This window comes from Mytilus trossulus, chromosome 11 (assembly GCF_036588685.1).
Source record: "Mytilus trossulus isolate FHL-02 chromosome 11, PNRI_Mtr1.1.1.hap1, whole genome shotgun sequence".
Lineage (NCBI taxonomy): Eukaryota > Metazoa > Mollusca > Bivalvia > Mytilida > Mytilidae > Mytilus > Mytilus trossulus.
In genome coordinates, this window is record NC_086383.1 from 34,570,457 (window position 1) to 34,585,985 (window position 15,529).

General features: G+C 32.3%; 1 protein-coding gene across 1 annotated transcript in view; it reads left to right on the plus strand.

Annotated features, from left to right (window-relative positions):
• LOC134689988 (MAM and LDL-receptor class A domain-containing protein 1-like) overlaps positions 1-15,529 on the plus strand; it is a 60,333-nt gene that overhangs the window by 15,277 nt on the left and 29,527 nt on the right. Inside the window, exons 7-19 of the mRNA XM_063549960.1 lie at positions 196-340; positions 882-978; positions 2,488-2,679; positions 4,387-4,513; positions 5,469-5,582; positions 5,964-6,070; positions 7,313-7,431; positions 7,790-7,929; positions 8,462-8,575; positions 9,894-9,988; positions 10,501-10,630; positions 11,643-11,818; positions 15,323-15,407. Coding sequence (XP_063406030.1) covers positions 196-340; positions 882-978; positions 2,488-2,679; positions 4,387-4,513; positions 5,469-5,582; positions 5,964-6,070; positions 7,313-7,431; positions 7,790-7,929; positions 8,462-8,575; positions 9,894-9,988; positions 10,501-10,630; positions 11,643-11,818; positions 15,323-15,407 — 1,641 coding nt within the window. The remainder of the gene's footprint in view (positions 1-195; positions 341-881; positions 979-2,487; positions 2,680-4,386; positions 4,514-5,468; positions 5,583-5,963; positions 6,071-7,312; positions 7,432-7,789; positions 7,930-8,461; positions 8,576-9,893; positions 9,989-10,500; positions 10,631-11,642; positions 11,819-15,322; positions 15,408-15,529) is intronic.

Below are 15,529 nucleotides of genomic sequence, written 5' to 3' on the forward strand. Positions count from 1 at the left end.
ATTGCCGATTGCCATTGGTGTACGACGTCAAAATAATGAAGTTATCGGACCGTATCTATTTTCCAGGAAATCACGCTGTTTCATTGCAACCAATGTTATAATAAGTTATAATCAAGAAATTATTTTATGGAAAACGATATTACTTCATTAATAGGTCTTAGTATTTTATGAAATATCAATGACAATTTTTTTCAGCTGTAGACGAAGAAAATGCAATTTATGAGGGCATAAAACAGTTTGACGACCTTACTTGTATCAGATGGGTCCCAAGAGATGATCCTCTAGCTTCGTTTGACAATCTAGGCCACGTAGAGTTTGTCAGGATTATGCGAGAAGTAGAGTAAGAACTCATATAATATCCTTTATGATAATAAATGAATCACAATAAGAACACACCTATCCGTAATTATATTGAATGAATAGGAGTGAGAAGAAGTCCTAATAATGATTGTATTAGAATATTAACACACTTTTTATTCATAATTCATGAATTAGAGTTAGAAAACACCTATCCACTTGAAGATGAATTAATTAGAAATAGAACACACCTTCATGTCGTGAAATGAATAAATAAGAGTAGGAACACACCTATTCATCATGAAAATAAATTGATAAGAGTAATAACACACCTATCCGTCAAAATAATGAAGGCATTTGAGTACAAACACACCTATTTGTTGTGAAAAAGATTTAATTAGAAAAAGAACACATTTATCCGTCATGGTAATAAATGACTTAGAGGAAGAACAATTTCAAATGGTTTGACCTTATAAATCGGTTAGACGAATATAAACAGCTAACATCAACATTATGTTCCTTTGCCTTTAAAAGCATGTTTCAAAATATGTACATTGTATTTAACTTATCGATTATATTTATAGTTATACTGGATGTAGATCATACGTTGGAAAAGTAGCTAGTCTTTTAGGTACAAATCCATACCAAGCACTTACTCTTACCCCAGGCAACTGTATGTCGGTGAGTAGATTCAAATCCATACCAGGCCCTTACTCTTACTCCGGATAACTGTATGTTTGTGAGTAGATTCAAAATTTACCGTGAACCAACTAATTTTCGCGAGCGATTCATTTTTGCGACTTTCGGGAGATGAAAAATAACGCGAATATAAATCGTCGCGATTACTTAAAAGCTGGATCTTTCCTTGTTTTACCACTTTAGCTAAAGTTCAAAATCGCTAAATTAGTTCGCCGGGAATTGGGATAGAAAAGGCTAAACGCGAAATATAGTATCTGCGAAAATAAGTTGGTTTACAGTATCTTTGTGTCACACACAGGAACTCTTTGTACATATGAACTGCATATTTTGTTATACTAGAGTTACATAAGACATTATGTAATGAGAATTATCGCAGGAACTTTCACGAGCAACACAACGGAATAATAAGCCGTTTCAGAATTTAAATGACAAAAACTGTATCTATTCAAATCAGACCAATGACGTGACGTTATTTTCATTTTTAGGAACGAGCAAATTATAATTACCTATCACGTCATATAGCATTATGATTTTATTTTCGACATTTAAGATTGGTTTCTTTCGTTTCCTTCGTATCTTTCGTCTCGCCTTATAATAATTTATGGTTAATTGTCTTTTAATCGTTTTTCTTTTCGTTCAGGTGTAGTCTGATTTCTCGGGATTTGTCAATTTATTTAGTTTGGCGCTTTTGGATTTTTCGATATTGTATATAATTGTTTATAATGCGCTAACAGGTATATTTCCTGAAGAATCTTCTGTGTTTATGAAATATGATGTCAGCTAGAGGCGCATTGATGTTTCGAAATGTACATGAAGTGTGTAAAAAAGTATGAAAAAAAACCCGAACTCCAAGGAAAATTAAAAAGGAGAAATCCATAAAAAATGCAAAATCAAACGCTTATAATCAATTGAACAAGTGAAAAACGTCTGCCATATTCCTGACTTGCTATAAGCATTTTCCGAAGAAAAGGTGGGCTAAACTTGTTTGTGACGGTTGAATGTTTTTAATTTAAATATTAATGAGACATCATGTTTAAATTCTTTACAGTTATTACAAGGCTTCAGGCTGGTTGATATTCACTTCATTTGGGAAAACGTGTTGTTTATTTCTCAAAAATTGTCAAAGTCATTTTTTGACTATTTTATTTATTGTGGTTGTTTATTTAACGCATCAATGTAAAAATAACGGAATTTGATGAGAATGTCATTAAAGTGAGAGGGTTAGCGCTATAGAACCAGGTTTAATCCACCATTTTCTATATTTGAAATTGCCTGTTCCAAATCAGGAATATGACAGTTCTTGTCTATTCGTTTTTTATGCGTTTTGTTATTTGAGTTTGCCATGTGATTATGGATTTTCCGAATTGATTTTCCTCTAAGTTCAGTATTTTTGTGATTTAACTTTTTACATATTATGTTTTAATAAGTTTAGGTTTACTACCTTGTGTTTGTATATCATTGAAAAATGTTCAATATTTGTATTTGTTTCAGAGATCTACAGTAGTTCACGAGATGCTACATGCTTTGGGTGCGCAGCATGAACAAAGCCGACCAGACAGAGATAGTTACTTAAATGTGCAATGGCAACAAATCAAAGTAGACAAACGGAAGAACTTTGATATCAAGTCCGTGGCAACAGATGTTTCATATGATGGTTCATCAGATCTACAATACAGTGTATACGTAAGTTGATACGTTAACCGAATAATCCAGTCGTTATATGTATGTACATTGAATGAAAAATATATGTGACATATAAAAGTGTCTGACGTCAGACACTCAAATCAATGAATGCGTTTGTACAGAGATGTTTTTGTGTTCTGTTAAATTGTTCCTGTAAAAATTGATACACGAAGATGACTGCTGTACCCATATTTTGACTATTTTATTTATTGTGTCTGTTTAGTTAACGCATCATTGTAAATGTAACGGAATTTGATGAGACTGTACCAAGTCAGGAATATGACAGTTCTTGTCCATTCGTTCTAATGCCTTTTGTTATTTGATTTTTCCATGTGATACCGGACTTTCCGAATTGTTTTTTTTATCTAAGTATAGTATTTTTGTGATTTTACTTTTCACTCTCTTCGATCGCTTCATATAAACCACTTTATTTTACGATTTCAACAATACTGAACTCCGAGGAAAATTCAGAAAGGAAAGTCCAAAATCAAATGGCACAATCAAAAGTCCAAACACATCGAACGAATGGATAACAACTGTCATATTCCTGACTTGGTACAGGCATTTTTTTAATGTAGAAAATGGTGGATTGAACCTGGTTTTATAGCTAGCTAAACCTCTAACTTGTATGACAGTCGCATCAAATTCCATTACATTGTCAACGATGCCTGAACAAAACAAACATACTCAAAGAGTAAAAATGTCAAAAATAGGGGTACAGCAGTCAATATTGTGTTATCATCTTAATCACTATAAAAACAACAAATAAAGGCAGTATTGATACTAAGTTAGTTTTAAGGAGTTTTAAAGATATTGTTATAGCAATGCATTTTCTTACACGTAAATGTAGATGGTGCATTCTTATTAAAGTAAACATAGTCATACACCTTTTAGTCACCGTCTGGTCAAAATTATTTTGAAATATTAATCAAATTATATCTATTTGTTGTAGCCAGTGAGCTAACAATGTTTATTTCAGCAGAGTGGCAGCATTGAATTTTACCACACTTATTCTATTCGATCATAATGGATTACCATGTTTTGATTGTAATCTAATTCATTTTGGTTTTTACTTTACAAAAAGGAGTAATAACAATGCGCTTGATTGTTAATCAAAATTATTGAAATTTGGTACGTAAATAAACTCATCATAGATACCTGGTAGTTTGTACATCAAAAGCGTGTTTCGTCCTCAAAAGACTCATCAGTGACGCTTAAATAAAAAGGTGGAAAAACAACTTCAAATGAAATATGAATAAGAAAAGCATTTTGACCCCAATTTCCGAAAAGTTTGGTTAGTACAGCTAAGACAATTTACTTCTGGGGTAGATATCTGTCGTATCTCGAAATATTCAATGTATTGAAACAGTTGATTTATAATTACGACAATATCCATTATAATTTATGTCAATTCAGAAATGAAGACTTATAATACTTATAACGTTAAAATTGTCAATTAAAACATCGTTTATTGAGCATCTTCATGTGTTTTTGATAATGTGATTACTTGGCCGTTCTTATAGTGATTATTTTATTACCCGATCAAATATTTCATAATTATTTGATTATTTAATAATCTTGGACTGTATTTTTGATTATGTAATTATCTTGATTTAAAAGATAACTAATGACTATGTGAATAAGTTGGCCTAAAATGTGATTATGTGATTATTTGGACACCCCTGTGAGGGGTCTCTTTATTTACAGGCTAGTTCGACCAACGGTGGCAAGACTATACCATTTAAAGACTACAGATTAGAATTTCTTGCGAGTATTGCTGATGGTTTGATGTTCTATGATGTACTAGAAGTTGACAATGCTTATGGATGTTCTGGTAATATCTGATATGCATACACTTGGATGTGGGGTCAACATGAAAGAAAACGGCAACCTTGAGAAAAATAAAACTGAAACATATATAGAATGCAATATACAGCAGGAGGTTGATCCAGTCATTTTTAAAAGGGGGTTCTAACCATATCTACCTATTCAAAAGCATTTTATCGTCAAAAATAGGGGTTTCAATCTCCTGAACACCTTCCCCCCTGGATAGCTATGATGTTGTTATTTACACCAAATTATCAAAATATAAACTTGAAACAATATTGACAAAGTTCTTGACTAGGGACTTGCAAATGAATATGTGGCTGGGTCTAATACGTTTTTCGATATCCAAACCCTACTCCTCTTATCTCGATGGAAGTATAAACGTATCTTAAGGATCATTCAATAGAAACCAGTACTGGAAAACTACCAACAACAGTGTAACATAACACAACAAGGATAAGCAATACAATTATAATGTATATATATATATATATATAAAATGTAACACGTCTTCTGATTGACTGAAATGATTTTGTCTATAAGCTCTTAGACACAATTTTATCATGTCACCGTGATATCATCAAAGTTATTTTATAATTTACTCCTTAAAAATGAAATTTAGAATTAAACTATTTGGAATGACTGTTATAATTTTTCTGTCTATTCGAAATAACCTAAATAATGTGGTGCACACTATTTAATAACACACTACGCGAGTAATTTAGTGTGCACCACATTTTTAATGTTTTTCATTTTTAAACAGAAAATATCTAACACTCATTCTGAGACTTTTATATCACATGTGATAAAGTAGTCTCAGAGTCATTTAAAGTCCCCCGCCTACTTCACCGATATGGCCTATACAGGGTCTACGCCTTTGCTTTTAACAATCATATTCAGAGAATTGTATCTTTTTGGAGGTAAAATAATTTTTTTTATATATTTCTTTATATTTATTGTAGCTCAATGTACCGATCTTGGATGTCAGAATGGAGGGTTTATGAATTGGGAGTGCAAGTGTTATTGCCCTGACGTGTTAGGCGGTGACACATGTGAAGTACCAATATCAACTGGAAGTGAGTACTATGTGCTTTACTTACAAGTATCTAACATCATATAATGTATTACCAAAAACAAAACACACTAAAATTTCTGTATACCATGAAACTAAAAACTAAATTATTTAACTGAGTTCTCTTTTTTCTACACTACATGTTCACAAAAAATACAATTTTAATGTCATATAAAAGTTAGAAGATGTGGTATGATTACCAATCAGACAACTATCCAGCAAAGACAAAATGACATAGACATAAACAAGTTTTGGTCACCATACTTTGGTCACTATCCTACAGTAATAGTATATGATTATATATCGTTTTCATTTAAATGATTTGATTTATACAGAATGCAAACAAAAAAGTTCATAATAATGAAAATGATAATTATGTGTTTAGGCTGTGGTGGAGTGGTAAATGTAGGTCCAGGAGAGGAAATATATATCAACTCGCCTAACTATCCAAACAACTATGATGAAGGTTTAGTATGTACCTGGCTTATACAGGTAAGTACTGAGCCTAGAAGATTACTTTCATCAGAAAAGATGTCGGCGATTCAGAGTTAAAAAGACAAGAATATAATAGCAGTACATATCTGGATAAAATAGACAAGTAAAAGGAATTCCGTGTACACGTGTTACAGTAAATAAAGGCAACAGTATTATACCGCTGTTCGAAATTCATAAATCTATTGAGAAAAAACCGATCCAGGTAACAAACTAAAATTGAGCTAAACGAAACAACAGAAACACTGAAGTGCAACAAAAAACCAAAACGACAATTCAACACACAGAGAAATGAAATATAAGACATTAACCTGACTTGGAACGGAAAACTTTAAGAAAAGTAGTGGGTTGAACCTGGTTATGTGGATAGTCAAATAGTTATCAAAGGTACCAGGATTATAATTTAGTACGCCAGACGCGCGTTTCGTCTACATAAGACTCATCAGTGACGCTCATATCAAAATATTTATAAAGCCAAACAAGTACAAAGTTAAAGAGCATTGAAAATCCAAAATTCCAAAAAGTTGTGCCAAATACGGTTAAGGTAATATATGCCTGGGATAAACCTCGTGGTTTTATTGCAATGATAAATACCGTATAGCGGGTTATTTTCGCGGGTGTAAAATTTTGCGATTTTCATTGAATAAGGTATACGAAAAATTTTGGCGGTTATTATTTTGGCGGATTCAACATTTTTAACATTACCTTTGCATGTACACTTTAAATTGGCGGAATTTATTTTGACGATGTTGTTCTATCCGCGAAAATAAGCGAAAATTTACACCCCGCGAAAATAACCCGTTATACGGTATAACACTAAAATGACATCATTACATGACAGGACTACGCCATTCGAGTGAGAAAACAAACAATTTCAACTTTTTTTATGACTTATTTCCAAACATTGTACAACTGACAATTTATACAAAACAAAAATAATGAAAACCAGTAAACCTAAAAGAATTCGAAGTCAAATAGAAGTTTTTAAGATTTTAGCAGTTCTTTGGAGCTTATTTCAATGGTACGAATATTTGAAATAAGAGGTGTTCAGTCAGAAACCAGACACCTCTTGATTTTTCAGAGGGAAACTTGAATGTTCAACTGAGTTAACTGAATCGTGGTTAAAAATTATCAAGGAAATTTAGAAAATGTAAAAAAGACACATGCTAAAGTCGTTTCTTTTATAAATGTATTTGGATAAGGTTTCAGCCATCAATGTTGAAAAGCTTAAGTTTTTTATAGGGTGTGGAAAATAATATTTTACGTGGGACAATTGAAGATATGGATATCAGCAATAATGGAGAGACGTGCCTTCATTGGTTACAGTTTAGATACAATTTACTAGGACAAACGGGACCTAAGTAAGTACAAATGTATACCTTACAAAAAGTTTGATCTCCATCAGCAATATGATTATGGGACCCACATCATTTCTTCATCATGAACAAAATTGTATACGCCAGACTCCCGTTTCGTCTACAAAAGACACATACGTTACGCTCGAATCTAAAGATAAAGTTAAAAAAACTGTTAACTAAAGCATAATTTCATAAATGATCATAAGGTTTTGGAAAACTATAAGTAAAAATGCTATCGAATATATTTTACTTTCAATATTCAAAAGTAAGGAGTTCTATGCCAAACAAACACCTTAAAGCATACCAGTACCGTTCATATTAAGAATATCATATTTTTATTTCTTCTTTTGTACATTCCCAGGAGGTGTGGTACCACCACGAATGAAGAATGGAATGCTACGCCAGATGAATTTCCGAACAAAATGATTATCCAGTTCGACAGTCATATCGATGAACAAACATCAAGAGGATTTCGAATGAAGTTTAAATCTATCGGAACAGGTACACATGTTTATATAACAAGATAACATACATCTAGCAATGCCTTTTCACTTATCAAGGATCTATGTGACGGCTGTAATGTATGAGAGATAATAAAAAAGGGTATATGTTACCTTTTAAAAGACAACATTATGAACAACGATTTTATTTTAGTTTTTTTATAAAACAAATTGATGGATATTGAATAACCATTTCCTTTTAAATTTATCTTTTTGGGATCGATGGGTCAAACAAATATCCTAAAAATCTATATGATGGCTATCCTACATTTGTAACAACTAAAAGTGGGTCGGTCAATAACTCATAAAACATAAATACAAATCATGATATATTCTTTTGTGCTTGGTATTTTGTCAATGTTTTATACAGTGTAATTGGTAAAATTAAATGGATTTGTATACTCAAGGATTGTATACTATACAAATTCTTGGTTTACTTGAAGAACATGGCAGTTACAACCTCACATTATTTCTGTAATGTTAAACATTTGTGAAAATTCGAGTATTTTTAATTTGCTTATGTTGTTATTTAGGTTGTATAAACTATCCATGTAAATTTGGATCATGTGACAGTCCTCTGAATACAGACACCTACACATGCACATGCAACGAAGGATTTACAGGAACAAATTGTGAAGTTTTAACAGGTAAACGTTATTTATTTATGATGTATGCCGTACATTGACCTATAATGGTTAACTTTTTAAAATTGTTATTTGGATGGAAAGTTGTCTCATTGGCACTAACACCACATCTTCCTATATTCATAGACCTTAGACAATGCTCAAATATATTCACGTTTTTACCGTTTGGACTAAAAAGTGATTTTTATTTATAAACGAGGATCTTAAAGGAAAGCTTTAGTCATTTTCTTATATCAACTATAATTTGAAAATAATGCATCTTTATTACTTCTAAGTTTAACAGTGGTGTAGAAATTTGGCGATTCCAATCCGACAAAAATAATCTTTTTAATTTCATAGTGTGCTAGTGACCACGATATATATGGGTTTAGCACATTCCATATGGGATGAAAACGAAGCTCGAATCCCCATATGGAATTTACTGACCCCTATATATCGTATTAGGTCACTTACACACTATGTAACAAATTCATCTTACCAACTATCTTAACATGTGGTATTTAGACCAATGACCTATCACATGTATCAGTAGTCAAGTCTTCAATATCGTTAGTATTAATAACCTACTTCCGTTGGTTTATGCAGAAACAAATGCCAACAATAAAACATTGTTAGCTTTAAATGTGTTTTATGAATTGATCTCAATTGTCCATCATGAATTTCTTCGTCTGTTGATATCTTTAAGATTTTTCCTCAACATCGTGTTGATTTTATAAAAAAAAAAAGACGTTACACCACTGCTGACCGTGTATTGAAATGAGTCCCGCCTACTAACTTAGCATTGAATAGACACGGTCTCCACGCGGTTGCTTTAAGCTAATCATTTTCATAGAAATATTTAGGAGGTGAGATAATTGTAAAGTTGGGCACAGTTAGGCTATATGCGAAATGTTTTACCGTGCAGTCATATCCCATCAAAATTTGTACATTAGTTCTATGCCTAATTTATTGAGAACAGCACGTTGAAAATGCATTGAAACTCTTTGAGTAGTTCATAGGTGGATTGTGACCATTAATATGTCACTCTCATTTTCTAGGTTGGAATTCCTTTACTCTATCGCGATCTATAACTTTACAGAAACCCTATTGAATTAACTGCTCTCACTTTTAATAAGTATGATCCACAGACCTTTTAGCATTGACATAAAGAAAACAATAGTCAATCATTCAAATATCATATTCAGAGGGATTTTTTAGGTCAGGTATTGATAATCAATTTTGAGTTGATCAGCACCTTTTTTCATTTCTTCGTTTACATTTTTGTTAAGACACGTGCCTCTAATTTTTCTTACATACCTTTTTTAAATACAAAATCTTGTAGAAACTGCATCCCTGGGATGTACGGCCGAGATTGGAGAGTATTGTATGCTGGTTCAGGACGAAACCAATGACAACTTTGATTGGACTACCTATACGGTGATTATAAATTCATTGTCTGCATTTATTTTAGCTGTTAATGGTTGATTAACAAAATATTTTACAAACAACCGTTTGGTAACTTGATAGCAAAATGCCATTCAAAACAAACGAAACATCATTTAACATGTTTCTTAATAGCATATATATAAAAAATTATATAGAAAAAAAAAGAAAAAAAATGAAATCAAAACGAAACGAAACGAAACGAATATGCTTTTCCTATTATGAGTGTTAGCTTTTCTTCCCATTTTCTTCCCAAACATTATCTTCGGTTTTCAAGAATATATTCGAATTGTGCCTTACAAGCATAGATTATTCGTCTATATTTTCTAAACTAGGATACAAATAGTGAAAACTAGATGATAAAATATGAAGCTGGTTGTGTATTTGATACTAAACAAGGATCTGGTTGATTTTGTTAATTTTATTCATTTTGAGAAACAGAAGTAAAAAGAATACAATATAATTTTAATATATTTTAAATGACTTTTGTCTCTCAATGTGTACAGAGTGATACACCAACGACATATAGTGGCCCGGATAATGCTGTTGAAGGATATGTTTACTTGTATACTGAGGCATCATCACCAAGACTAGTCGGAGAAAAAGCTGTTATGTTCACAAACATATCATTGCCTAGTAAGAATTGTTTTATATACTAGTATATTGTTTTCGTCATTACGAGTTACTAACCCTTGCTGTGACTCCAATGACATTTTATACTTCAGTCCATTGAAACGATACCTGTTACTCTAATGAAACATTCTCTGATACTACTAATGCATGTTACCTGTTGCTCCAATGAAACATTCCCTGTTACTGAAATGAGACGTTGACTGTTACTACAAGTATATAAATTTATATAATATTTTTGTGTTTATGTATGCTTGAATACTGGTTAATATATTCGTTAATTCTATAAACTTGGGGCGATAAAGAGCGTGTCAATTTTTTTAAAAGATAACACGAATTAGTTAGTATCATCTAATAGTTATTTAGTATTCACATCAAATGATTAAGGAAACAAGAAATCGGTTTTTTTTAGCTTAAGAACGTTAGGCATTACCGTCGCTTGAAACAAAACAAACATTATCCTCTGAAACTCAAAAAAGAGGCACCATTAAACTAGTGTTCTGATCTCATTTGGAATATATAAACAAAAATAACTCAGTTTAGGGAAATGCAGTTGGTGACCAAATATTATTAGCAATTTAAATTCCATTCTGCAATAGGTCCATCTCTTAACGAAACATAAGAACCCCCAATCTTATTCAGCTATTTCTTACAGAGAATGAATTGTAACAGTATACAGAAAGGGTTCAACAGGCGTCTGATGCGTTCATCCTTTCCTTTGTTTTCCGTAAAAGTAAAGACCATATTAATAAAATAAGAATGCCACCTTTACAATTAACTTTATTTAAGGACCGAAACCTTTCAATTGGTGTTTTCATATTACACATAATGTAAAACTTGTTACTAAAAAAGTGTGTTTGACATTTTTATTCCTCATGGTCTGCAACCGGATTTATTTTTGTTTGCTTGAATGTATAAGTGCATTGATCCATTCTATCTTATATAGAATACAGAACACATAAATATTTTGGATAAAACAAATCAATATGAATAAGACAAACTGATCTCTGTTTTACAGGTATAAAGAGATGTTTCCATTTCTCGTATCATATGTACGGGTCACAAATGGGCACCTTAAACGTATACTTCGAAGATGGACAAGGAACTAGATCGACAGTATTTACGAAAACAGGAAATCAAGGAAACGAATGGTTCTCAGAAAGTATGGTCAGCCCTGCAACAGATGGTCTTAAGGTAAGACAAGACGGTATAAGCTTGTTGCTGAGGAAAGAGTTTTAGGAATTACAATACCTAATTGTTTTCTCCGTGACTATGTTTTAACAGGTCAGGACCACTACCTTATATGGAAATGCATAAATTAGAATACTTATGTACTCGCACATGTAATTGTTTATTTACATGTGATGTAATTTATTTTTACCTAGGTTTTTGACCAATCCACTAAATGAGTCACAATGCATGATGGACTACTACGTGTTTACAATCAATCAAGAACACGTGTTATTTACTGAAATACAACACATTTTTTCGTGCAATGCGGGATTCACGATTTCGCTTAGTTTTTCATTTTGTGTATCCTCATTTATAGTTCGTGATATAAAGTATTACTTCCATGCTCAGATTAACAAAGTGTTGTTTCTATGCGAAGAAAAAGGGGTTTGAATTACCCGATATATAGCCATTAACATGTTTGATGAGGGCACAGAGATTTCATGTATTTGTTCACCAGACAGCAACGAAACAACAGCAAAAAAACACAATTACCCATGAGACAAATTTGCTAGTGTAAAGTAATCCGTCGATAAACGCCGGTGCTGATATTCACGAGTACAGCAATGTACGTATAGATAATTAAAGGCAAATGTGGGATCCTTGAATTTTGTGTTCGTAAAAAAGGCGAAGAAATATTTACATACATGGCAGTGTAACTGTTAAAAAAATCTATAAGTATTTTTTTGGGGTCACATTTCAGTATATGGGACTTCCAAACTGTTCCCTTTGTTTTGAAGGTAGTGAAGTCAGCAACTGTAGTTTCAGTTTGTTCGTTTTTTAACGGGCTCGGACATTTGCCAAACTGAATAAAATCATTACAGCTGATTTCTTTTACCTGCAAAGTAAAACTTTGGTTGGCTTGCTTGCTTTGTTTGTATAATTGTTTATATACAAGCTTTGAAAATAAGATTGACATCTTTAAACAATATATATAAAGGGATAGTTTAACTTGTATATTTTATATTTTGTACAATATGCAAATAAAGCAAGCAAGCTAACCAAAGTTTTGCTCTACATGCATTAGGAAATAAGCTGTAATGATTGTATCCATATGTATGTGCGACAAGGTGGAACATTTGATATGTTTTGTTAAAATTGCTGCGTTGGATCTATAATAAAAAAAGAAGATGTGTTATGATTGCCAAATGAGACAGCTGTCCACTAGAGACCAAAATGACACAGAAATTAACATTTATAGACCACCGTACGGCCTTCAACAATGAGCAAAGCCCATATAGCATAGTCTGCTATAAAAGGCCCCGATATGAAAATGTAATACATTTCAAACGAGAAAACTAACGAACTTAGTTATATAAAAAAAATGAACAAAAAAAAATATGTAACACATAAACAAACGACAACCACTGAAATACAGGCTCCTATACAATTTTTTTAAGGGATAGATTTCTTCTCCTTTTATATATTTAATTGTGCCGTTTTTTGTTTGGATTGATTTACACAAGTAATTTTTGGGTCATTTTAAGAGCTTACTTTTCAGCATTAAACCTATGACTGCTTACTTAACTTAATTATGTCTTTGTTGGAAAGATGTCTCATTTGGCACTCATGCCTCATCATCTTATTTCTTTATACAAAGCACGTTTTAGAAGAAAAAAAAATAATAGGTAATATGGCACCCACTATGATCCAGAGACTTTTAATATTGAAGATATTTTACATATGTCAAAAGGACAGCAGCCGAACGATAAGAAACCTCTGAGGTATATTTTGTGATAAAATTAGCAACAAACGGATATTATCGATGGATGAAACTATAACAAATGTATTGAGCTATATACCGTACCCGCTCAGTGGCGGATCCAGGGAGGGGGGCGGGTGTTTCGGGGGATGGACCCCTTTTTTTGGACGATCAGTGCATTTGGATAGGGACATGGAGTTTGAACCCCCTCCCCTTTTATACAGGTTTAAAAGAGCTCAAATGATTTTCTTACTGGACAGTGGTCACTTCATTGGATATTTCACTGTGCCATGTCGTGAAAATAATGCAGGTTTAATTCATAACACTGCACAAAACCGGTTCAACTACTTTTGCAAGGCGAAAAAGAAAGTCGAATTGTGAAGCAAATAAACAATATTTTTTTAATCTGAGCATGCAAATTGAAGATTACGTTATATATTTTACATTAAATATATTTGCAGAATGAAAACTTTGGTAATGAGAGTCCCAGACAATATATTAGTTGACTGTTTTCCCACTAATTCCACATGTTTTACGTAGTATTTTACTCGTAGTAGCCCACAATGCATTGTAGTTCATTGAGTCGATTGGTCAGTTTTTCAAGGCCATATTGGCCTTGTGTTTTGGAAATTACTATGCAAATATATTCTGACGTCAGAAAATCTAGAGTTCTCGACCTGTTTAATTCAACAGTTACTACTTTTAGTTTTTATAAAACCTAATGAGTTATGAATACCCTCTTTATATCTTCTCTCTCATTTTTGAAGAATTATTTATATACCCTAATGCACAAGTTTTTGTAAAATTAAGTGGTAAAAATAAAGAGACTTAATCATTAAAACAACAGAGTGAAATACCTTATTCATAACTTAACGATATCTCAATAAAAAATTGTACAAAACATAATACAGACATTGGTTTAGATGCCAGCTGAGGCACGCCTCGGGATGTTGGATTTTTCTCGTTGTGTTGAAAACCGATTAGTTGCCTTAGGCTGTTTTCTGCTCTTTGATTGTGTTTTGACACATTCATAATTTTCTTCCACAATTTAAAAGTTTGAAAACGATCACCATGCCGCGTAGCGTTAAGTCGATTTCAACTCAAATATTGCAAAGGAGTAGGTTCAGTTAGACCCCTTTTTGACCCCGAAAAATAGTATTTTTACAAAAAAGTTTAAAGGTAAACTTTTGGTTATTTTTGGAAGGTATAATGCCTCTGCTACATAATTATGGGCTGTTTTTGGCATTACAATGCACATATATTGCGTACTTGCATCATAAAGTCATGGTAAAATTACTGAAATCTTCACAATTTCAGTATTTTATTAAAATTTTAGACGGTTTCCATCTTAAATGAAAGTGGCCGCATTCGTGTTCATTCATGATATTGAAATGTAAGTTGTGTTTAATGATAGTACATAACATTTATAAAGCTCGAGGATGAACACGGATGCGGCCACTTTCATTTGTGACAAAAACATATAAAAAGTGACAGTTTTTGGCATATTTGATATTTTTCATATTTAAGCTAGAATTGGAGCGTTTTTAATGAGTGAATCAGTTAAAATCTTTCACAAAAAAATAATTTCATCAATTGAAATAGACATTAAAGTGTTTAAAAAGTTTCCAAAATCTTTCGCCAGATGAACTTGAAGTTTCAGGCCCTAACCTGCCCTAACCGGACCTACTCCTTTGCTTAGGATTATAACCATGATTTTATATTTTTGTACTTTTGTACTTTTAGACATTCTATCAATATCATTTCAGGTAATATTTGAAGGTGTAATGGGAACAGGGAGTAGGTCTGACATGGCATTAGATGATGTATGGCTAAAACCATGGACTGTTTGTGGTGAGTATGGTCAATGTGTTACTTATCTCCTTATTCATGTTATTTATATACTTGTCTGTAATTTTCATTTGTTAAACGCCGATGGTTATCTCTAGATTCAAACAAAAGAATTGATAATGCCA